At 33.1% G+C, this 21,919-nt stretch overlaps 1 protein-coding gene across 1 annotated transcript; it reads left to right on the plus strand.

Annotated features, from left to right (window-relative positions):
- Positions 1 to 2,655: 2,655 nt before the first annotated feature.
- On the plus strand, positions 2,656 to 15,089 carry LOC143054117 (cytochrome P450 2B4-like). The gene is made up of 9 exons (XM_076227021.1): positions 2,656 to 3,233; positions 3,586 to 3,698; positions 4,623 to 4,848; positions 6,814 to 6,934; positions 8,883 to 9,033; positions 12,399 to 12,535; positions 12,826 to 12,922; positions 13,734 to 13,937; positions 14,538 to 15,089. Exons 1-9 carry the CDS (start codon positions 2,962 to 2,964, stop codon positions 14,720 to 14,722), a joined length of 1,506 nt encoding a protein of 501 aa, XP_076083136.1. The 5' UTR covers positions 2,656 to 2,961; the 3' UTR covers positions 14,723 to 15,089.
- Positions 15,090 to 21,919: the final 6,830 nt, after the last annotated feature.

Consider the following 21,919-nt stretch of genomic DNA (forward strand, 5'->3'; position numbering starts at 1 on the left):
TTTTGTTTTATGTTTCACTGATTTTTTTGCACGACTTTATATGAATGAGTATTGCACTATTTGATTAGAGATTTACAATTGTAAACATGCATGCTCTTGATGACAAAAGGTAATCAAATCTTTGATTATGGGAGACAAAATCTGTAAAGGTCGTGTTCTTTATAGTTGGAGAAGTTGTCAATATACAAATTGGAGATAAGGACTGATTTCCAATTATATTTTATATATAACCAATTATTATAGGACACCGTACAGCCAATACGTATTGTCACCTATATTAGACTCTAACAAGAAAAACATGGAACAATTTGGATAGTGGCTGTATTGACTTTAATTAGTCAAACACGTGACAGTATGTGTACTGTATTGATGTTTCCGGGATTACACATTTTATAATGTTGATCAAATTCCGTAACCAAATTTCGTTCTAATCCCTTAATCATTTTTGTATTTGTCCAGCTCTTGTATTGATTAAAAGGTTACAGAAAGAAAACAAGGTGGCCCTATGGATTTTTTTTATGATAGAGTAAGGGAACTTTCACCTTGATATATGATACACTACTACCATTTTGTAAAAGTCTGTCATACGTTGGTAAAAAAATAAGACCAATAACATAAATAAACTCATCATAGATACCAGGATTTAACTTTGTATATACGCCGGACGCATAGCGACAATCTACCTACCTACCTACCTTGTCTTTATTGGGCCCGAAGGCACATAGGAGAATAACTAGATTTTTTCATTCACATCTGTTCTGTGCTTTATTTTCTATTTCTTCCCAGCTTATATCATGTTCTTTCATAGCTTTATTAGTTTAGTGTTTAGTTTTGTATGTTGTGTCATGTGTACTATTATGTTTTTTCTTCTTTTTTTTCACCATGGTGTTGTCAGTTTATTTTCGATCTGTCCTTCTGATATCTGTTTTTAATACTAATTCTGGTTGCTTCATTTATTCTATTTGTCAAGAATTTGACAATGCTTAATACTTATTTTTTCCAAACTTATACATGCTTAAAAACACAATGCTTTTGGTTCTTCAAAATCTAATTAAATAACTTAGATGTCATCATGTCATGATTTGCGATTTCATTTGTCCTTGAATCCCTCTTATAAAATTTTCTTTGATTCTTATTTAAACTATAGAATTTGACTGCGAATTTAGGAAAATTTGTCACAATGAAGTCCATGAACATTGATAAATGATTCCAGCATCCATGACAATGATTACGCATACCCCTTTGTGCTATTAAAGATAATATTACGCGTATGTACGCACATAGGGATAAAGTGTCAAGCGCTTTACAAAGCAGAATGACTGGACAAATAATCAAGGCACTATTCAAATAGCCGGCACTCCAATTTAAATATATAAAAGAACAGTAAACAAATTATAAAGAAAGGTATTGTAGATTACAATGAAATGGGTATATGCGATGAATCATGGATGAAAATCCACTTCAAATTCGTTTAGAAGGTTGCTAATTATTGTTATTTGTATACGTTTATAAATAAAACTTTATTGTATTTACTGTCTTCTGATTGGTTAATAGTATTACGTTTATTTTCAATGTTGTAATTTTTTATTGCGACACGTCCACTCTGACGTTATGTATTTATACACTAACATGTGCGTACGTTCTTATTGTTCATATACATAATATAAAAGTTCGTTGAGACTTGTTTTTGATAGAAATTTATTCATAATGAACTTGTTCAGTTTACTGATATGCGTATACCTTCTGTGTGAATTTTTAATATGTTAAAACAGATTATCCCGATATGTCCATGAAATAAATTTAAGGTAAAATGATTGAAACATTTTGCATTATCTATCACAATTGGCAGCACATGGTTCTACTGTAGCAGTAGTTGGTCTCTCTGATTTATTTTTTTTCACAGAAATTAAAGGATTTAATTTTCATTTGAACGTTATACATTCTTAAAAAATGAGAATGGAATTGTGGAATGTGTAAATCAGACAGTCACATGACCAAAGACCAGAAAGCAGTCGAAGGCCACCAATGTGTCTTCAACAAAGCTAAAAAAAGCTCTCACCCGGAGTCGGGCTTCAGATGGCTTCTTTAACAAATGTTTACTAGTTCAAACTCCAAGACATAAAAATGAACTTACAATCAAAAACATACAAGACTAACAAACAAATAGAGACTCCTGAATTAAAACAGGCGCACAAATGCGGCGGGGTTAAACATGTGTTTTCTGCCTTTGGGTCTCTTATATATGTAAGAACGACTGTATCTATCAAAATAAGAAAATCCTAACTCATTCGATGGATACTTATATAATACATATAACAAAAACACAGAGTGGACGAGGAATGGTACATAAACAACAAATAAACATTATTAAAGTACATATTATCTGATAGTAATCGCAGTTACTAGAAATCCTGATGACAAGGATTAATTCCGTTCAATTAAAATATGCTACCGTTTAGTATCACACATTAATTCATATCATTAGCCTAAGGTTAAATAGTCGTCACAACATTTGTATACTTGACCTGTTGACGCTATAGTATGTATAATACACAAGGAAATCGATTTCTTATGGCCCGAGGAACTTAGGTATACATATATGAATGACAACACTGGCAGAGTTAAAATTGTAGAACGTGCTTGATATTATGTTAAATACTTATTCATAACAAGTTCAAAATGAAGAACGTTTTTAATGCCTATATTTAAATATCGATTATAAAACACGTATATGTACGAACACATAATACATGTCATAGGTTAGTGGATATAAATTCAAGTGTTCTGCACACATGCAGGTTTTCAAACTTAGTATTAACAAATTCATCAGCTCAGCTTTGTAGGATAATTTATACATAGATAACGCGGTAGGCTGAGGATAAAGGAATTTTTATAGTAGATAATAGTTTACAATTCACAGTGTATCACTATATTTAATTGTGTATTCTTGAACATGTTGAAATGATAAGTCACATTTTACAATCCGTTGATATATTTGTTATTTTAACATTTTTGATTACACTTCTCGTTGCTTACATTTTGTGGAACAATGTGACCCGCACTCCTATTAATATCCCTGGACCTACTCCGTGGCCGATTGTCGGTAATTTGCCTACATTGGTAGCTTCTTCCTTTCAAAATAAAAGTTCTCAGAACAGAAGTGATCGATTTTTAGAACTCCGGGAGAAATATGGAGATTTAGTGGGTCTTAGTTTTGGAAACTTTACTCAGGTTATTGTTATTCTTTTACTTTTCTACATTGGCTAGAGGTATAGGGGGAGGGTTGAGATCTCATAAACATGTTTAACCCCGCCGCAATTTTGCGCCTGTCCCAAGTCAGGAGCCTCTGGCCTTTGTTAGTCTTGTATGATTTTAAATTTTAGTTTCTTGTGTATAATTCGGAGTTTAGTATGACGTCCATTATCACTGTACTATTATGCATATTTTAGGGGCCAGCTGAAGGACACCTACGGGTGCGGGAATTCTCGCTACATTGAAGACCCATTGGTTGCCTTCGGCTGTTGTTTGCTCTATGGTCGGGTGGTTGTCGCTTTGACATATTCACCATTTCCTTTCTCAATTTTATCTTGTCTTTGGATACGACAAGGTCCATAAAGTGTTGGTCCTGAATGCTGACAAGACAAAATTTCGACCATCAAATGCAGCTGTTGCAAAGAAACTGTTTCCAAAAGAAGCAGGTAAGAATTAATTTAGATAACATGTAATAGAATAGAGAATGGAAACGTGGAAGTTTTTAAAGAGACAAATTAAAAACAACCAAAGAGTTAAACACAGCCTCAGGTCTTCAACGTACCCGGAAGAAGGCATCAGCTAGGCCTTACAATTATAATGTGTATTCCAGATCAGCGTAATGGACGACACGCCATAATCCGAAATATATAAATAGCATAATGATGAAGTCTTGTCATTCTTTTGGTTTTTATGAAATTTCTACATTCTGGCGAGAAAAGACGTTATATAAGTTACTTAAACTATTCAAACAGCATATCATAAGGAATTCGTAAGGTACAAAATATGTTAGCTTTAATTGATAATACATGTATGTGTAATTTTATGATAGGATACAGGTTCGTGGTTATCTTCTTTTGTGATTCTTAAGGGCATACAACATGTACGATACGGATCGAACTGACATATATCTGAAAATAGGTCTTGATTTAAAGTATATTGTTCTTGATTTATTTCGATAGAGCATATCAAAATTGACTTTGGGTCCAATTCTAAAAATATTTAGCGTAAAATCTCTTTTGAATAGTACATGTAGTATTACAACAACAATTAAAACATGAAAACTCGTCTAATATGATGATTTGAAAATTTCAATCTATTATTTGCAAAATTTCTTGCTCCCACGTGGCCACTAAACAATACAAATGTTTTTGCTTTATGCCATTTGAAGTTGCACATATTGGTTAGCTTTGGACATTCACACGAATGACGAACTCAGTTTAAATGCTTATAATTTATAATAGACTTTAGAACTATAGTTCTCCATACACCAGCTGTAGTCCTTTAGATAATAACAAAACTTAAAATATAATTATCAAAACTTTAATGTTCATTATTATTAAACATTAAACTTAAATCATATTTTTTAATAGGAGTTGTCCTCAGTAATGGACAGGAATGGGTGGACTTACGAAGATTTACTATGGTAGCGCTCAAAGACTTTGGAGTTGGTAAAAAATCACTAGAAGAGAAAATACAGGAAGAAGCACGATTTCTAGTAGAACTGCTATCAAAGCAAAATAAAAAACCTTTTGATGTCAGTAAAGTCTTTTCAAAGGCCACGTCGAATATAATATCCAGTATAATTTTTGGATCAAGGTACGCACATATAAAATGACAGTCAGTTTTTTACTCGCAGGTACAGTCATTGAGTTATTTGGGGGTAATCCTATCTGATATCATCTGGCCTAAGACCACAATTAATTCCCATTGTCGTAGTCGTAGAACTATAGTTCCTAATTATTATATGGGGTATTTCTTCCTAAATAATCTGTCTACTGTTATCATGGTTATATTTGAAATGTTTACTATTTAAGTGGTACTTTCAGTTGCATATATATTGAAATAAGTAAATCTTGTGGAAACAAATATTGTTGAAAGTGAAAGTAGTGATTTGGCCAAAATGAAAGTAGGGTACAACATGTACAATTAGCCTTTGTCATTTATCAAGCACTGATGGATTGTTTTGGGATAAGCATATTTTATTAGAATAGTAGTAGCCTATAAGCAGTTAAATTTATTTCATGTTTGAAGCGGTGCATATTTTTTTTATTTAACTTGACTTTAATCGAAAAATGCATTGTAGCCAAGGGGAAGAACAATTGTGTTCAGAGGCCTTCTGACCAAATTAAGATCAATAATTCAGTTTGAGAGAAACTTTGATTTTATCACATTTACAATTAAGCCATATGATTGATATGGAGGAATTGGGGGAATAAATTTAACTTTAATTTTGTTTTAATTGAAAATCCACAATTTTCACTTTTGTACGGTAAAGCGATTTTTAAATGAATGCTGTAAAGAATTGACACTCTATAACGGTCACTTTAGTATTATCATAATAAATGTCAATATAATTTAAAGCATTAAGCTAAGATAGACATTTTATAAGTTTTTTATACATCTTTATCCGGTCAAATCGATTACACACATAATTTAAATGATCGATGGAATGACATTTACCCTGTTACAACTTATCATGGAAGAGATACAACAAAATGAACAATGATTCTTTAGTTAAGGTAGCGGTCATTTAGGTATTGCTATAACATCAAAATTAGGACGACAAAGGAAGGATAAATTAAAATAATATGAAATATAAATCGTAAATAAAATACTTAAATGAACCTCAATTTGTTTCAAACGAAACCGGTGTTACGAATGTTATGAATTTATCATTGAAAAGGCCATCAAAATTATCCTTATCCTTGGTTGCTATAAGAAGCCATTCCCTCTCAAGTCAAACTACGGCATATATTACAGGGTTCATAAAATTCGCAGTAAACAAATCAAACTCCTGATAATTATGATGGAGGACCTAGGTAGCGATCCTGGTACCTCTAGCAATTTGGATGGACATATCCAACTGGTAGACTTCGATTGGCTCACGATGCGACATTGCGATTTTTTTTTTTGGCTTGATTTGTTTTTTGTAATCTTTCCAAAACGTTTCTTTTGTCGAAATTAAGAGTATTTGTCATTTAATTAAGTGTCTGATCAAAACCAATCTCTTTACTGTAAAATAATATTCGTAAATTATGGATTGTCCGTTTTAACCAAATTAAAGTATAATGTATCTCCTCACAAAGCTTAAAAATAACAATGAATGGGCTCGATAATATACAGCACAATTATGTGTGTATTATAGTCTAGATGCCATCTTATTAACCATCCAGGTGACCTTTGAAGAATGCCAACGGTAATATGACCTTATATAAACATACAAATAAATATAGATATACAGCGAACTCTTGCAATTGAATTTTTCTATGTCTGTTTGATTTCACGCTTCAGAACATGGAATTTATAACTTGTTTTCATTTTTATGGAAGTTGAATTGTTTATTGCTTATTATTTTGAAACATATAATGGACTCTCAGCATTGAAAAAATCAGATGCAGGGTGATTGTATAGTTGTAATTCAAAATATCCAGTAAAATATAATGGCTCCTCGGGCCGTTTAGTTTATAAAGTTTTGGTACCAAATACCTGTTTACATTATAATAAATTTTTCAGTTTAATACAAAATTACAGATTATATGTATATTTACTTTCTCGTTTCAGATTTGACTTTAACGATCCAGTTTTTATACGTCTACTTGGAAATATAGACTATTTATTTAAAAATAATGCGGGAGTGGAAAATATGATACCTTTACTTACTTATCTGAATCCATTTAGTAAGGTAAGACAAGAAATAATTTGATTTGATATTTGGTGTTTTAGCGTCACTTTTAAATACCGCATTTAGCCTTTTCCCTGACGGTCAGGTTTTATTGGTTGACGAAGCCGGAGTGCCCGGAGAAAACCACCGAACTTAGGAAAATTGACAATTCCAGTCAATTAAGATTGGAGTCGAGTGCACAAGGATGAGCAGGGTTCCAACTCACAACTGCAGTGTTGACAGTGATTACAATAGCGACTACATAGACTACTCCACCACCGAGGCCCCGTAAGGACAACAATTGAGTTTAACTTACATGGTGAATAAACTCATCATAGATGCCAAGACTAAAATTATACACCTACACCAGGCGCGCATTTCTTCTACGAAAGACTCATCATTGACATTAAATTATTGTTACTGACAGAGTATGTCTTCACAAGTTAAATGCATCATATAAGGTGATTATTAGGTTATTTGGGTCTATATAAAGTACAGCTTTCTTCATCTTTAGTTAAGTTATGAAGTCATATATATTCATTTTCGTTGTATAGATCTTCAAGTTTGTCTAGATCGTCGGATCTCAATGTTTTAGTTTGGGGCGTTTCCTAATGAGGGAATATCTACAAAAATACAAGTACTAACGTATGTCTTTAGCACTTTTAAGTTTGGAAATTGATCGGTCCTAATTATGGTAAAACTAGAAAAATTCAAGTACTAACGTATGCCTTTTGATACCCAGGGTTTGGAATGGAGCATTCCTTATGAATGAGGGCATATCTAGAAAAACACCAGTACTAACGTATGTCGTTGGCATTCCATGTTTTGACAATTGCATAATCCAACCAGATTGTGTAAATTGGTCTGTAAAATTGCAAGTTCCTTTGGTTCTCTCATCTATTGGCTGCTACTAGTCCGTCTTCAGATCACAAATGCAGTAGATGCATAGTTTTATTCTTAGTATGCCTAATAAAGTTGTAATTATGGTACTAAAATTCTTTCTTTATATCCATGCCGTTGGGTGAAAAGATAGTCAGTTCTGAAACATCTATGATATATATGATGCCTTTGGTTGACCTAGTTTTAAGCTGATTAATTTCACGATTTTATCAAAACCCAAGGTAAAACAATGTGGGCCTTCAATTTGTTTGGCCATTTGTCTAGGCCCCTTTTTATATTTTCATAGGTCCCTATGTAGTTAAGAATCATCTGCCCTCCAGCATAGATTGTTGTTACTGTTGTAATAAGATCAATCAAGAAAATTGCAACAAATCCGCAAAACATATTAATTAATAATCTACTTTACTTTCTTACAATATACTAAGTAAATATTAGTGGTTGCCGCACCAAGATAAAACAAATTGATGCAAATACCAAATATTTGAAAAAAAATCGTTCCTGCAAATAGTGATAAGACGAAAAATCCTTTTTCTATTTTTTTTTAGTTTTCTAGTTTGTAATCTTCTAAATTAATATTTAAAAAAATATATATAGAATTATCTAGAAATTATGAAGACATCAGTATGCAGGAATAACTGAGACCCCTCACATGTTTTGGTGGGGTTCATATTGATCAGTCTTCAGTTTTGTGTGTTGTGTTTTGTTGTGTTTTGTATACTGTTGTTTATCTTTTGGTCGTTATTTTGTTTTTTTGCCATTGGATTGCCAGTTGGTGATCGACTTATGTGTTTGATAATCCCTTTGGTATTTTAACCTGTTTAGAGGTAAAATAAACTGTTGTTAAACGATGAATACTTTTCAAAGAGTTGTAATTTTTTCGTCAGTTATGAGACGCTTTAAATCGACCCAAGGAAAAAACAGCAATTAAAACATTGGAAAATATAATCATATATGAATAAGAAAATACATATGTTGTAGTTCATTCTGAAACACTAAAAAAGATTGATAACTCCTTACTATATTAGTTTAAATGACATACATTTAGACCCTGTTTTGTTATTTTTCATAGGTACCCAAGATCATAAAGAATCGCATAGAAATTCAAGATTATATTCGTTCTAGGATAGACGACGAACGACGATCGTTTGATCCAAACAATGTTCGACACTTTTTGGATCTATACCTTCAACAGGAAGGAAAGTCTAACAGTAAAATATCAGGTAAGTTAGTATTTGTTTCCATATTCAAACACTTCCAGATAATATAACAGATTGTTTACATAATGAATTCCGAATTTTTCTATACTTGATAATCAGCATAAATTTATTTATTTATTAAACTGTGAAGACAATCAGGTCCTTAATGCTGTTGGTAAATTTATTAAAGTGAATATGAGTTAGTAATTGTATTGTAACTGTATGTAAAAAAAATTGTTTGTATCTATGTATCTATGCAAATCAATATTCTTTTGCCTTATTCATGTATGCTCTGTATGCCCCTTGTGGGCCCTTAATTGGAAATAAAATATGTTCTGTTCTGTTCTGTTCTGTTCATAATGATTTATTTGACCGTTACCTATCATAGCAGTCCTTATAGATTTGTGCAGTATTTATTTGGGAACCATGTTCATTTACACATCCCGAATCACATCACCCTATGAGTCGATACCGCTTTATATATATAGACTTTAAGTCTCTGGAAGTACAGAGTCGATACCGCTTTATATATAGAGTGTAAGTCTCTGGAGGTAGAGAGTCGATACCGCTTTATATATAGACTGTAAGTCTCTGGAGGTAGAGAGTCGATACCGCTTTATATATAGACTGTAAGTCTCTGGAGGTAGAGAGTCGATACCGCTTTATATATAGACTGTAAGTCTCTGGAGGTTGAGAGTCGATACCGCTTTATATATAGACTCTAAGTCTCTGGAGGTAGAGAGTCGATACCGCTTTATACAGTCTCTGGTGGTAGAGAGTCGATACCGCTTTATATATAGACTGTAAGTCTCTGGAGGTAGAGAGTCGATACCGCTTTATATATAGACTGTAAGTCTCTGGAGGTAGAGAGTTAATACCGCTTTATATATAGACTGTAACGCTCTGGAGGTTGAGAGTCGATACCGCTTTATATATAGACTGTAAGTCTCTGGAGGTTGAGAGTCGATACCGCTTTATATATAGACTGTAAGTCTCTGAAGGTAGAGAGTCAATACCGCTTTATATATAGACTGTAAGTCTCTGGAGGTAGAGAGTCAATACCGCTTAATATATAGACTGTAAGTCTTTGAAGGTAGAATCGATACCGCTTTATATATAGACTGTAAGTCTCTGAAGGTTGAGAGTCGATACCGCTTTATATATAGACTGTAAGTCTCTGGAGGTAGAGAGTCGATACCGCTTTATATATAGACTGTAAGTCTCTGGAGGTAGAGAGTCGATACCGCTTTATATATAGACTGTAAGTCTCTGGAGGTAGAGAGTCGATACCGCTTTATATATAGACTGTAAGTCTCTGGAGGTAGAGAGTCGATACCGCTTTATATATAGACTGTAAGTTTCTGGAGGTAGAGAGTCGATACCGCTTTATATATAGACTGTAAGTCTCTGGAGGTAGAGAGTCGATACCGCTTTATATATAGACTGTAAGTCTCTGGAGGTAGAGAGTCGATACCGCTTTATATATAGACTGTAAGTCTCTGGAGGTAGAGAGTCGATACCGCTTTATATATAGACTGTAAGTCTCTGGAGGTAGAGAGTCGATACCGCTTTATATATAGACTGTAAGTCTCTGGAGGTAGAGAGTCGATACCGCTTTATATATAGACTGTAAGTCTCTGGAGGTAGAGAGTCGATACCGCTTTATATATAGACTGTAAGTCTCTGGAGGTAGAGAGTCGATACCGCTTTATATATAGACTGTAAGTCTCTGGTGGTAGAGAGTCGATACCGCTTTATATATAGACTGTAAGTCTCTGGAGGTTGAGAGACGATACCACTTTATATATAGACTGCAACGCTCTGGGTGTGGACTGCTTGTGTGTATTAACAATTCAGTTATCAATGGTTTGATACTAAAATTGCTTACGACATTATTTTCTAAAAGTCGTTTTTGATGAAAACAATTAGATCCTAATGCAAAGTTGAAAGTTGTCGAATTTGACTATTCTATTTAGGTCCATTTCAACGTCTTTGAGCATCTATATCTGATACAAAAGTAAAACAGCAAATTTTTATTAGAGTTTCATTCATATATATTGAAGTTTATTCTCTGGACAATAAATATTATACGTTTAGAAATGTTTTAAATGGTTAGATTTCACGTTCTAACGGTCAGTAACTAAGGTAAGTTAGTATTTTGAAATACGATCTTTTCTTTTGGTATGTAATTTGTTAAATAATAAACAAATAAGTCACATGTTGTGCCTTGAATTCTGTTCTATTCACACCATTCAGAAGCGGACAAAAAGTATAAATACGACTAGTGTTTATGTTAAAATTCAGAAATATACCTATGGTGTCACATTGTTTATGTTTGAAATCAGGAGTTTACCTATGATGTTGTAAATATTTTTTCCAAATTCCCCTTTTAACTAATTTTCTGTGTTCTGCTAGCTAAAACGAGTAAAATGGACTTGTATTTTTTAAAATTGGTTTAGTAATGAATATTTTATGAAGGTTAGCAGTTGACACCGAAACGCGACAAAAACTGATCTAAAGAAAGGTGCCAAGTCAAAGTGTAAAATCTTGTTTCTACCTCAATTTTTTGCAAAATATTTAAAACTATACTTCTTTTGTCAGTTTTTTTTTATGTTGAATATCTCAATAATATCTCTGATGATGCAAAATTGTACAAAATTTAGCAATTTTAAGCAGGAAAATGTTAATCTTTATGTTTATTGCACACCAAAGACTTGATTGAATAACTTGGTAATAGGAAATCAATTATTAACATCTGAATCAATTATACATTTGATATATGTTAAATAAATACAATTTACATATATTGTCATTCTTAAACACTCAATCCCATCAGAAGTTTATTTATAATCTAAATATCAATAGATCTGTGGTATGAAAAGTCTTAAATTATACAATTTTGAGCTTAGAAAGTATGCCATAAGGTAGCAGTAAACAGTTAGGAAAAGATATCAACATTTGCCCGCATAAATTTTACATTTTCATTGCTTTCTTGCAATATTAAGCTTACAATTTGTGACATATATGTGCATATGTATGTAATCAGATTCTTCCATAGATTTTATATCCAGTATATAAAATGGTTAAATATAGTTTCTTTTGGGTTTATCCATGGCAACAACCTGCATTTATTTGCTATAAAATATTGCAAAAAGGAAGGAAAGATGTCACATATTTCCGGAGCACCTGCGATCACCACTAGTTTTTTGGTTGGGTTCGTGTTGCTTATTCTTTAGTTTTCTATCATGTGTCATGATTGTCTGTTTGCCTTTTTCATTTTTAGCCATGGCGTTGTCAGTTTAATTTCGATTTATGATTTTGACTTGCCTCTGGTATCTTTCGTCCCTCTTTTACCCATTTATTAACAATGTCTTCTTTTTTTATTTCAGAGAACCACTTGTTTCTCACTATAGCTGATCTGTATCTAGCTGGCACTGATACAACATCTGTAACATTACAATGGACCATGCTCTACATGATAAAATATCCGGATATGCAGAAAAAATGCAGAAATCAAATTTTGGAGGTGTTGTATGCTTAAAAGTTGATACAGTATTAAAATGGAGTTAATACATTTTCAGCAGTTGACAATGGTTTTCAAGATACCTGGACCACAGTCACTGTTATCTTTTCGTTTTGCTTTTTTTATATTGTGATTTTGTTTTACCACCAATTTACATTGTCTGTGTAATGCTAATTCAGATTTATATTTATAATTGATTTATAAGTCTACTAAAGGTATTGACAATGGAGCGAGACACAACCTGCCTGTATGATAATGTGTAAAGTTATCAAGTTGTTTAATTTTGAATTCAGGTGATTGGTGAAGATAGAGACCCAGTGTGCAAAGACAAAGATAATTTACCGTATGTTATGGCCATCTTACAAGAAGTACAGAGAATAGCAACTATAGGTATTTACAAATACACAACTCAACTCCATATTCTTAAATTGAAATGTAAAGAATCTACTTTTGTTAATTTATTTTGTTTCTTTCTCTGTACCTTTATAAAATAGTGTAAGAGAATGATTTATCTTCTTTCAAGATTTAGATCCGTGTTGCGCTGATTGTGAAATTTTATAAATTCGACAGCTTTTGTTGATTTTGATATTGCATATGAAACAAGACGCTATCGAATAAACAGAATGAAAGTTGAATTGTTACATGTTATATAAATATTTTGATTTGCAATTATGAAAGCAGTTGTAAATTGAAATAAAATTGAGAATGGAAATGGGGAATGATACAAAGAGACAACAACCCGACCATAGAACGGACAACAGCAGAAGGTCACTAATAGTTCTTCAATGCAGCGAGAAATTCCTGCACCCGGAGGCGTCCTTCAGCTGGCCCCTAAACAAATATATAAACTAGTGAAACTCCATTAAAATGTTGTTAAATATGTATTTATAATATGAAAGACGCTAGAAGAATATATGATTTTCATTTTTAAACGAAAATGTCAGTCTCGATAACATTACAATGCAGTAGCACTAAGCGTTTAAATAAATATTGCTGTCGAATATTGAAGGTCAATGCAGAAAGTTAGAAAGGGAAGTTTATCTTATGTTAGTAAATATAGGCAATGATATAATGGCTATACGGAACACAATTATTAAATAAAAATGCACAAATATGCATCGTTTATTTGATAACTTCGGGTCGCTATCTCATTGTTTTTATCATATTAAGTATAGAATAATGTTTTTTTTTATAATTCCAGTACCTCTAGCCGTACCACATCTTGCAGTTGAAGACATTGAAGTAGATGGAATGACGATTCCAAAGAATGCTATAATATTTCCTAGCTTGATGTCGGTACATCGTGATCCATCTTTATGGGAGGAACCGGATGTATTCAGACCAGAGCGATTTTTGCAAAATGACAAATTTGTTAAAAGAGAAGGTTTTTCTGCTTTTTCAATGGGTTAGTTCTCATATATAGAATATAAATCAGTATTGTTACGTGCAAAATACAAGAGACTAGAGATAACTTCCCTCATGGGGTGTCCAAGTAATCACATATTCGAATTTCTTTTGCCAAACACATAATTATTATTTATTTTTAAACTACATAATTTATCAAATAATCTAATAATTCTGAAATATTTTGTCTGGTAATCAAACAGCCACTAGGAATTGGCAACATAATCACTTAACCAAAAACACTACGAGGAGGCTTCTCAATTGGTCCTGTTTTGCCATTGGCACAATTTGTGTTGCTTATTTGATATTTGTATCTATATTCAGTAAGTCATCATCGTTGCATCAATTATAAATGAATACTATCTTAGATTAGGACTAGCTACAAATGTATCAAAGTATGAAACTCCTCCCTCATAATTTAAAAAGGATATCGACTTTGTATTTACTTTTTCACAGACTTTTAAGTGTGTTAAAAATATCTACATTTGACTAACAACTTCCATAACATTTTTGTATTTTCACTGTAACTTTGAATTCTGTTGTTCTGCTTGATTCCCTTTTTTGCAGATTGAAAATAACGTTTATATTTTTTCTAATGCAGGTCCTCGAATTTGTTTAGGAAAGCAATTAGCTGAATCTGAACTTTTCTTGATATTCGTATCCATATTACAACGATTTGACCTGTCTAAAGCTGATGAGAATGATGATTTACCTATAGATGGGACCATGACTGGGTTAACACAGCAACCAAAGAATTTTCAAATGTGTTTTCTACCAAGACAGTAAACTGAATCTATTCTAAGACTGGTTTTTTACCAAGACTGTAAACTGGATCTTTTATAAGACTGTTTTGTTTTTACCAAGACACTAGAGTGAATCTATTTTAAGACTGTTTTTTAACATGACTGTAAACTGAATGTATTATAAGGCTGTTGTTTTTCCAAGACAATAACTGGAAATATTATAAGACTATTTTTTTTTATCAAAACAGTACACTGAATCTCTGATTAGACTGTTTTATATAAATGTGATAAAATGATTTCTTGCTGAATGTATTATAAGACTGTTTTTTTAACAAGACAGTAAACTGAATGTATTATAAGACTGTTGTTTACCAAGACAGTAAACTGAATCTATTATACATTGTAAATGATTTGCTTTGAATTTCTTTATTAATTACAATTACACATTCTAATAATTATGTATCATTATTCAAACAATTTAATGCCACACAGAATGCAGAAATAGGGATGGAAATGCGTGGGTTCATTTGAAAGGAATTTGAACAATAACGTTACGGTTTAATCCAATACTTAAAGAAAATTGCTAGTGGACAACACAATATTTGATTATTTAAACATCTTCTAAGTTTTAAAAGAGAAACAAAACATACAACATGACTAACTATTTTCAAAAAAGTGAAAATTCAAAAGTGATGGCTGGCGCTATACTACTGCATGAGGAAAACGTAAAATACATGTTCCAGATAATTTAAATCTCATTTAAATCATTGTATAATGTGATACAATTGTAAAAACCAAGACACCAAAGACTAAAAATGACGAGACAATCAGTATTATTCATCCAATGATCTGATACCTGCCTTGTAACGTCCAGTCTACCCCTGCCTACCCAAAAAGACAGCTAAAATAAAGCAAACATGAAAAACGAAACAAAAATTGCAGAAATTAAAAAAAAAAGAAATAAGACAACAAAAAAAAAGATGGTATTATTTTAAAAAAACACCCATATACTCTTTAACAAGTGCAAACTTCTGTTAGAGATATTTTCCTTGATTTACAACTTTTGTTTATGAAAAAATGCATGACAGATAAATAGAGCTGATATGATAAATATGGAAAGATTGAAATGTGATTTTACCGGAATCTGGCCTTTTAACATATAAACCAGATTGCTACATCTGCTCAACCCATTTAATCACTTATTACAAAGAACGTCAAATTTGAGCAGGAAAAGCATGTCAGCTACCAACGTTAATAATTGGTCGTCTTCTATCATCATCTAACTCTATTGTTGGTGTTCAAAAGCAAAAATCGGGCCGGAACATTAAATACAATTTGAAGAGGATTCAAATTTGTTTTGTCTGAAACTGTAAGTAGGAACACGTATACTTAGCATTTGACCGGTGATTTTTTTCTAATCACATGGTAGAATATACCAACATTATTTTCTGTAAAAAAGGATCAATGCCATAGACTTCATGTATAGCAAACAATCATAATATCCGATTCATCTCAGTTTTAACTTAAGATTGGGTGTTCCATGGGTTATACAATGTCGATTTCGCGAACGTTTCATGAACATTCATTCATCAGATTTGGACAAAAACGGACGGTCGTCTTTAAAACAGTACAAGCAATAGTTTAAATACAATTCTAGAGACATAGTATAAAATTGAGAATGGAAATGGGGAATATGGAAAAGAGACAACAACCCAATCAAAGAGCAGATAACAGCCGAAGCTTAAGCTAGGCTACCAATGGATCTGCAACGCAGCGAGAAAATCCTGTACCCGGAGGTGGTCCTCAGCTGTACTTTAAATACAATTGTGTACTAGTTCAGAGAATGGACGTCAAACTATTCTCCAAAACATATAAATGAACTAAAAATAAAAAATAAACATACAAGACTAACAGAGGCCTGAGGCTCCTGACTTGGGACAGGCTTTTTCGTTTTTTGAGAACCCTCCCCATATACCTCTAGCCAATATAGAAGGGTTGATATCTCACAAACTATTTAACCTCCCCTTGTTTAAGTGAGGGTCCTATAGTGTTTGTCAGTCTTGCGTGTTATTATTATTGTAACGATTTCGCCACTTAAACCGAGTGGTAAGTTAAATTGAATAAGGAGGCTCGATCGAACATAATTTGCATGGATCCTTTGAGTTGGTATATGATCGTATATGATTGAAATAATAACTAAGTCAGGTAACATTTCATAGGTATTTTATATAATATCTGTATATAATCAAATATTTACAATTGATCATAAAAACATACATTAATATTTATAAACAATTTGCCGTAATCATCTCATAAAGGTTTCACTCTGCTAAAGTGAAAGTAGATTTCTAGAAAACCTCTCTCATCGTTTTTATAGAAAGTTGACTAAGTGGAACGACAGCTGACGGGACTTTCCCGTAGGTCGAAGGTCGTCTTCTTCTTCTTCTTCAAAACAAACAATTGTCATGTGTAAGAAGGTTTAGTTTTCTTAAAACATTCAAAACCTTCACACTAAATTATAAGGACATCTAGACAGCATAAATTCCGACTGCTCTTGCAGGCGGTGAGATTAAATCTAAAGTTCGTTTCGTCAACCTTCTATTTATAATTTTCCAGTCAATGGATCGACCAATCAAAACGTTTGTTATGTTCACAGGCAATCTCGTGTTGCAGACCGCCAATACACAAATAAATATGGCTTCTTTTGTAAATAAACTATGGCACTGCTGGTATTTAGACGATTACGGCTAAAACACAAGTTATTACATTAAGAAAATAAATAAGCAAATAAGGTAAACACATTATCGCATCATGTATCATTGAAATACATGCCAACCAACCGTAAACATTGTAAATATTCTGTACGAGGTGACATTCCATCGTAAAAATAGCGTTGCGAAAACGTAAACAAAAACAGCTGACTCATAAAATTACTACTGTAAAATATGGATTACACGAGAACCATTAATTTAATAATACGATCACTAAATCGTAACACAGCCCCCTAACCACTAGGCGTTTGTCCTCAAATGCACAGAAACTATCTATACATCAATTAAATTAATCCACTATTAAATTGATTGGTTGGCTCAAAACTTGAAAACAAAATTCAATAATTGCTAAGACAACAACTGTCTTACAGTATACATTTAACCTTAAAAAAACCTCATGTATTCACATAGAATTATTTAGGTAACACATATATAAATATATAACACAATGTTCATTTCTTCCAATAAATGTTCAAGGCTGACTGTTCAACATCTTCTGTACTGCAAACTCCACATATTTAATTAAACCAAACAGGAACATCTTCTCCTAGATATGGCTTCAACCTGTCTTGGTGCACTACCCTAGGTTTGGTCTTTAGTCCCTTTTGTATTCTATATATGACATCATTAAGTTTATTTACAACAATAATATGGGCCTTCCAATTATTTTGTAACTTTGGACACAATCTCTTTACACGACGAGGATTGTGCAACCATACTGGATCTCCTGCATCATAATTTCTTTTCATCCTGTCGCTTGACAGTTTTAATTTACTTCGTGCAAATTTATGAATAACCTCCAACTTTTGGGATAATTTATTGGCATAAACAGTTTTTAAATATAAAGGTGACTTTTCAGTCTCTGGTCTACCCAGAATTAAATCTACTGGAAGATGAACTTCTCTTCCAAATAACATGGAACATGGAGATGTACCCAAACTCTCATGTTCTGATGACCGATAGGCTAACATTAATAAACAAATATATTCGTCCCAATCTCTCTGGTGTTTGCTTACAAAAGCAGATAACATCGTCTCAATGGTTGAATTAGACTTTTCAACCATACCATCCGATTTTGGTCGGAATGGTGTTGTACGGGTTTTATGGATACCCAAAATAATACACATCTCTTTAAACACATTAGATTCAAAATTAGACCCTTGGTCTGAGTGGATTGAAAGAGGAACCCCAAAAATGGTTACTATTCTTTCCACAAATTTCTTAGCCACTGTCACTGCTTCAGTGTCTGGAATTGGTATAGCTTCCGTCCATTTTGAAAAATAATCCTGAACTACCATCAGATAGCGATTATTATTGACACTTATTGGTAAAGGTCCTAGAATGTCAATAGCCATCCTTTCCCAAGGAGCACCCACAAGATACTGCTTCATTGGGGACTTAGGTTTTTTACAAGGTGCTTTCTTAGAAGCACAAATATCACATTTGGTATACCAAAATTTAACATCCTGTCTCATTTTTTACCAAAAATATCTCTGTTTTATTTTTGATAGAGTCTTTCTTACACCAAGATGACCACCGGTCACTGTGTTATGTACTTGGTTCAACACGAACCTTTTGAAATTAGCTGGAAGAACAATGTGTAGATCATAATGTTTTCCATTATAGCTTTCCCATTTTCTATATAAGATTCCATTGTCAAGAATTAAAGAATTTAATCTTGACCAATAAAATTTAACTTCAGGACTCATATGGGATACATTTGCCCATATGGGTTTATCTTCATCTATTTTCCATTGGATAATGATACTGATTCATCATCAGATAATTGAGATTCTGAAACATTTTCAAAATTTATCTCTTTAACTGGGTCGTCCTTCTCATTTTGACTGCAACCATAATCCTTAGATCTGGTACAAACTCTTACTATCTCAGACTGAACAGGGAGTACATCAGGGTTTATATCTGGACCCTTACTTCTAAATTCATTATGCATTACATGACTTTTTACTGTGTGGCAAGTTTCGTCACTTGTCATGTTTGGCCAATCTTCATTTTTACAGCTAATACTAGTTGTTGTAACTGATTGTTTGACACTTACATCATGAACATTTCTGCAAGATTCACTAACAGTGACATTATCATTACATGTTTCAACCGTTAAAACGTTTTTCTGAGTTGGAACCAATTCATAATTAATTTCTGCTCTAGCACAGTGAGGACTTTTTTTGTTATAGCAAAGACGTCGACTTAGGGCGTCTGCATTATTATGGGACCTTCCAGCTCTGTGCTCAATTTTAAAATCATATGATGCCAGGACCTCGAACCAACGAGCTAACTGACCTTCTGGATTCTTAAAATTGAACAACCAACTTAATGCACCATGGTCACTTCTAACCTTGAAGTATTTACCATATGAATAATGGTGAACATGTTTAATAGAGGCTACTACAGCTAGTAGTTCTCTTCTGGTAACACAATATTTTCTCTCAGACCTACTGAAAGTTTTACTAAAGTAACAAATTACTTTTTCTACTCCATCCTGGAGTTGGGATAGCACTGCTCCCATACCAACATTACTCGCATCAGTATTCAAAATCAATAAATCCTCCCTTGTAGGGTAGGCTAAAATAGGTGCACTAATTAAAGTAGTCTTTAATTCCTTAAAAGATTGTTGACATTCTTCAGTCCAGACAAACTTTTGGTTTTTCTCAGTAACTTTATAGAAAGGTTTAGCTTTATCAGCATATTTAAAAACAAATTTTCTATAATTGGATGTTAACCCTAGAAAAGTTCTCACATCTTTTATACTCTTGGGCACTGGCCAGTCCTTAACTTTTATTAGGGTCAGTAGCTACTTTACTTTCGTCAACAATGTGACCTAAAAATTTAAATTTCTATTTGAAGAAAGTTGCATTTCTTGGGATTTAGCTTTAAATTAGCTGCTTTTAATCTTTGAAAAACTTCTTTCAAGTACTTCATATGTTTCTCAAAGGATTTTGAGAAAACAATTATATCATCTAAATAAACTAAACAAATTTTCCAGGTCAAACCTGATAAAACTGTTTCCATTAATTGTTCAAAAACAGGGGCACTATTACATAGACCCATTGGCATCCGCTTGAACTGCCAGAGACCACCCCCTGGAAAGGAAAATGCTGTTTTTGGTCTATCCTCTTTGGCTACCGGAATCTGATAATATCCTGACTTTAAATCGACGGTCGAGAAGAACATGGAACCCGACAAGGAGTCTATAGTGTCATCTATACGAGGTAAGGGGTAGGATGGGCGAAAAACCAATAAATTTATGGCGCGAAAATCAATACAAAATCGCCAACTGCCATCGGACTTCTTCACGAGAACTATATTGAAGTTCCAGGGACTGGTAGAAGGTTCTATAATATCTTGCTTCACCATTTTCTGAATTTCAGCTTCAGCATCCTTTATTCTAGCTAGGGGTATTCGTCTGTGTCGCTGACGTACTGGAGGGTGATTTCCAGTATTTATTGTATGTTTAACTAAATCAGTTAAACCAATGTCATCAGAGGACTTTGAGAATATGTCACTATATTCTATTAAAAGGTCTCTAAATTTTTCACTTTGATCTTTATCAAGATTAGCTTGACAAGACTCAAATACTTCATGTAAATAATCAGGTAATTGTCTCCCCTTATTTACTTTAGCTTGGCCACCAGCCACACTATTAACAAACTCAGAAGTTTGAATATCTTCTTCATCTACTTTATTGCAGGTAGCAATAAGTGTACCCTTATATAAAGTGCAGGGCTCTTTACTTAAATTTATTATCCTCAAAGGAATATCATACATCTCTGGATGTACAATTGATCTTGCCACCAATAAACCATTTTTCTCCATAAATTTCTCATTAGGTTCTATCAAACCAGCTTAACCTCTAAAAATGGGTCCATCTGCCTCTCCAGAAACAATCATTTCTGAGTTTGCAGGCACATCTACTGTCTCTTCAGTCTTGTATAGCAACTCTATAACAAGATTTAGCACTACTTGCATAATGATAACATTGAATTATCTCCCCTTTAATCTTCAACTTATTTTGACATAGTAAGACATCACAAGAAAATCCATTCCAATGATACCTTCATTGGAAATATCAGCCACTTAAACATTGTGGGGATAAATATGATTTTCAAGACAAATTTCAACATCACCTTATAAATGGTGCACTATCAACAGTAGCAGTAATTAAATTAATATTCACAGAATTCATTTTTGGAAGTAATGAGGGATTTATTTCATCAATAAATTTCTTACTTAAAATAGTAACATTTGCTCCTATATCCTCTTTGGTGTCTTCGTTGACGACGGGCGATGTGTGTGGTGGGGTGCGCAGTAGGTCTGGGTCGTCGATGTCATACCTTTCTTCAAAGTCGATCCTACTGCGCTTGCCTCTGTCATTTGTGGAGGTGTAATATACCAGGCGATGGCAGGCCTTTTTGGGGTTGTAGGGACTGGTGACAATATCCCTATTGACT

Source organism: Mytilus galloprovincialis, chromosome 12 (assembly GCF_965363235.1).
Source record: "Mytilus galloprovincialis chromosome 12, xbMytGall1.hap1.1, whole genome shotgun sequence".
NCBI lineage: Eukaryota > Metazoa > Mollusca > Bivalvia > Mytilida > Mytilidae > Mytilus > Mytilus galloprovincialis.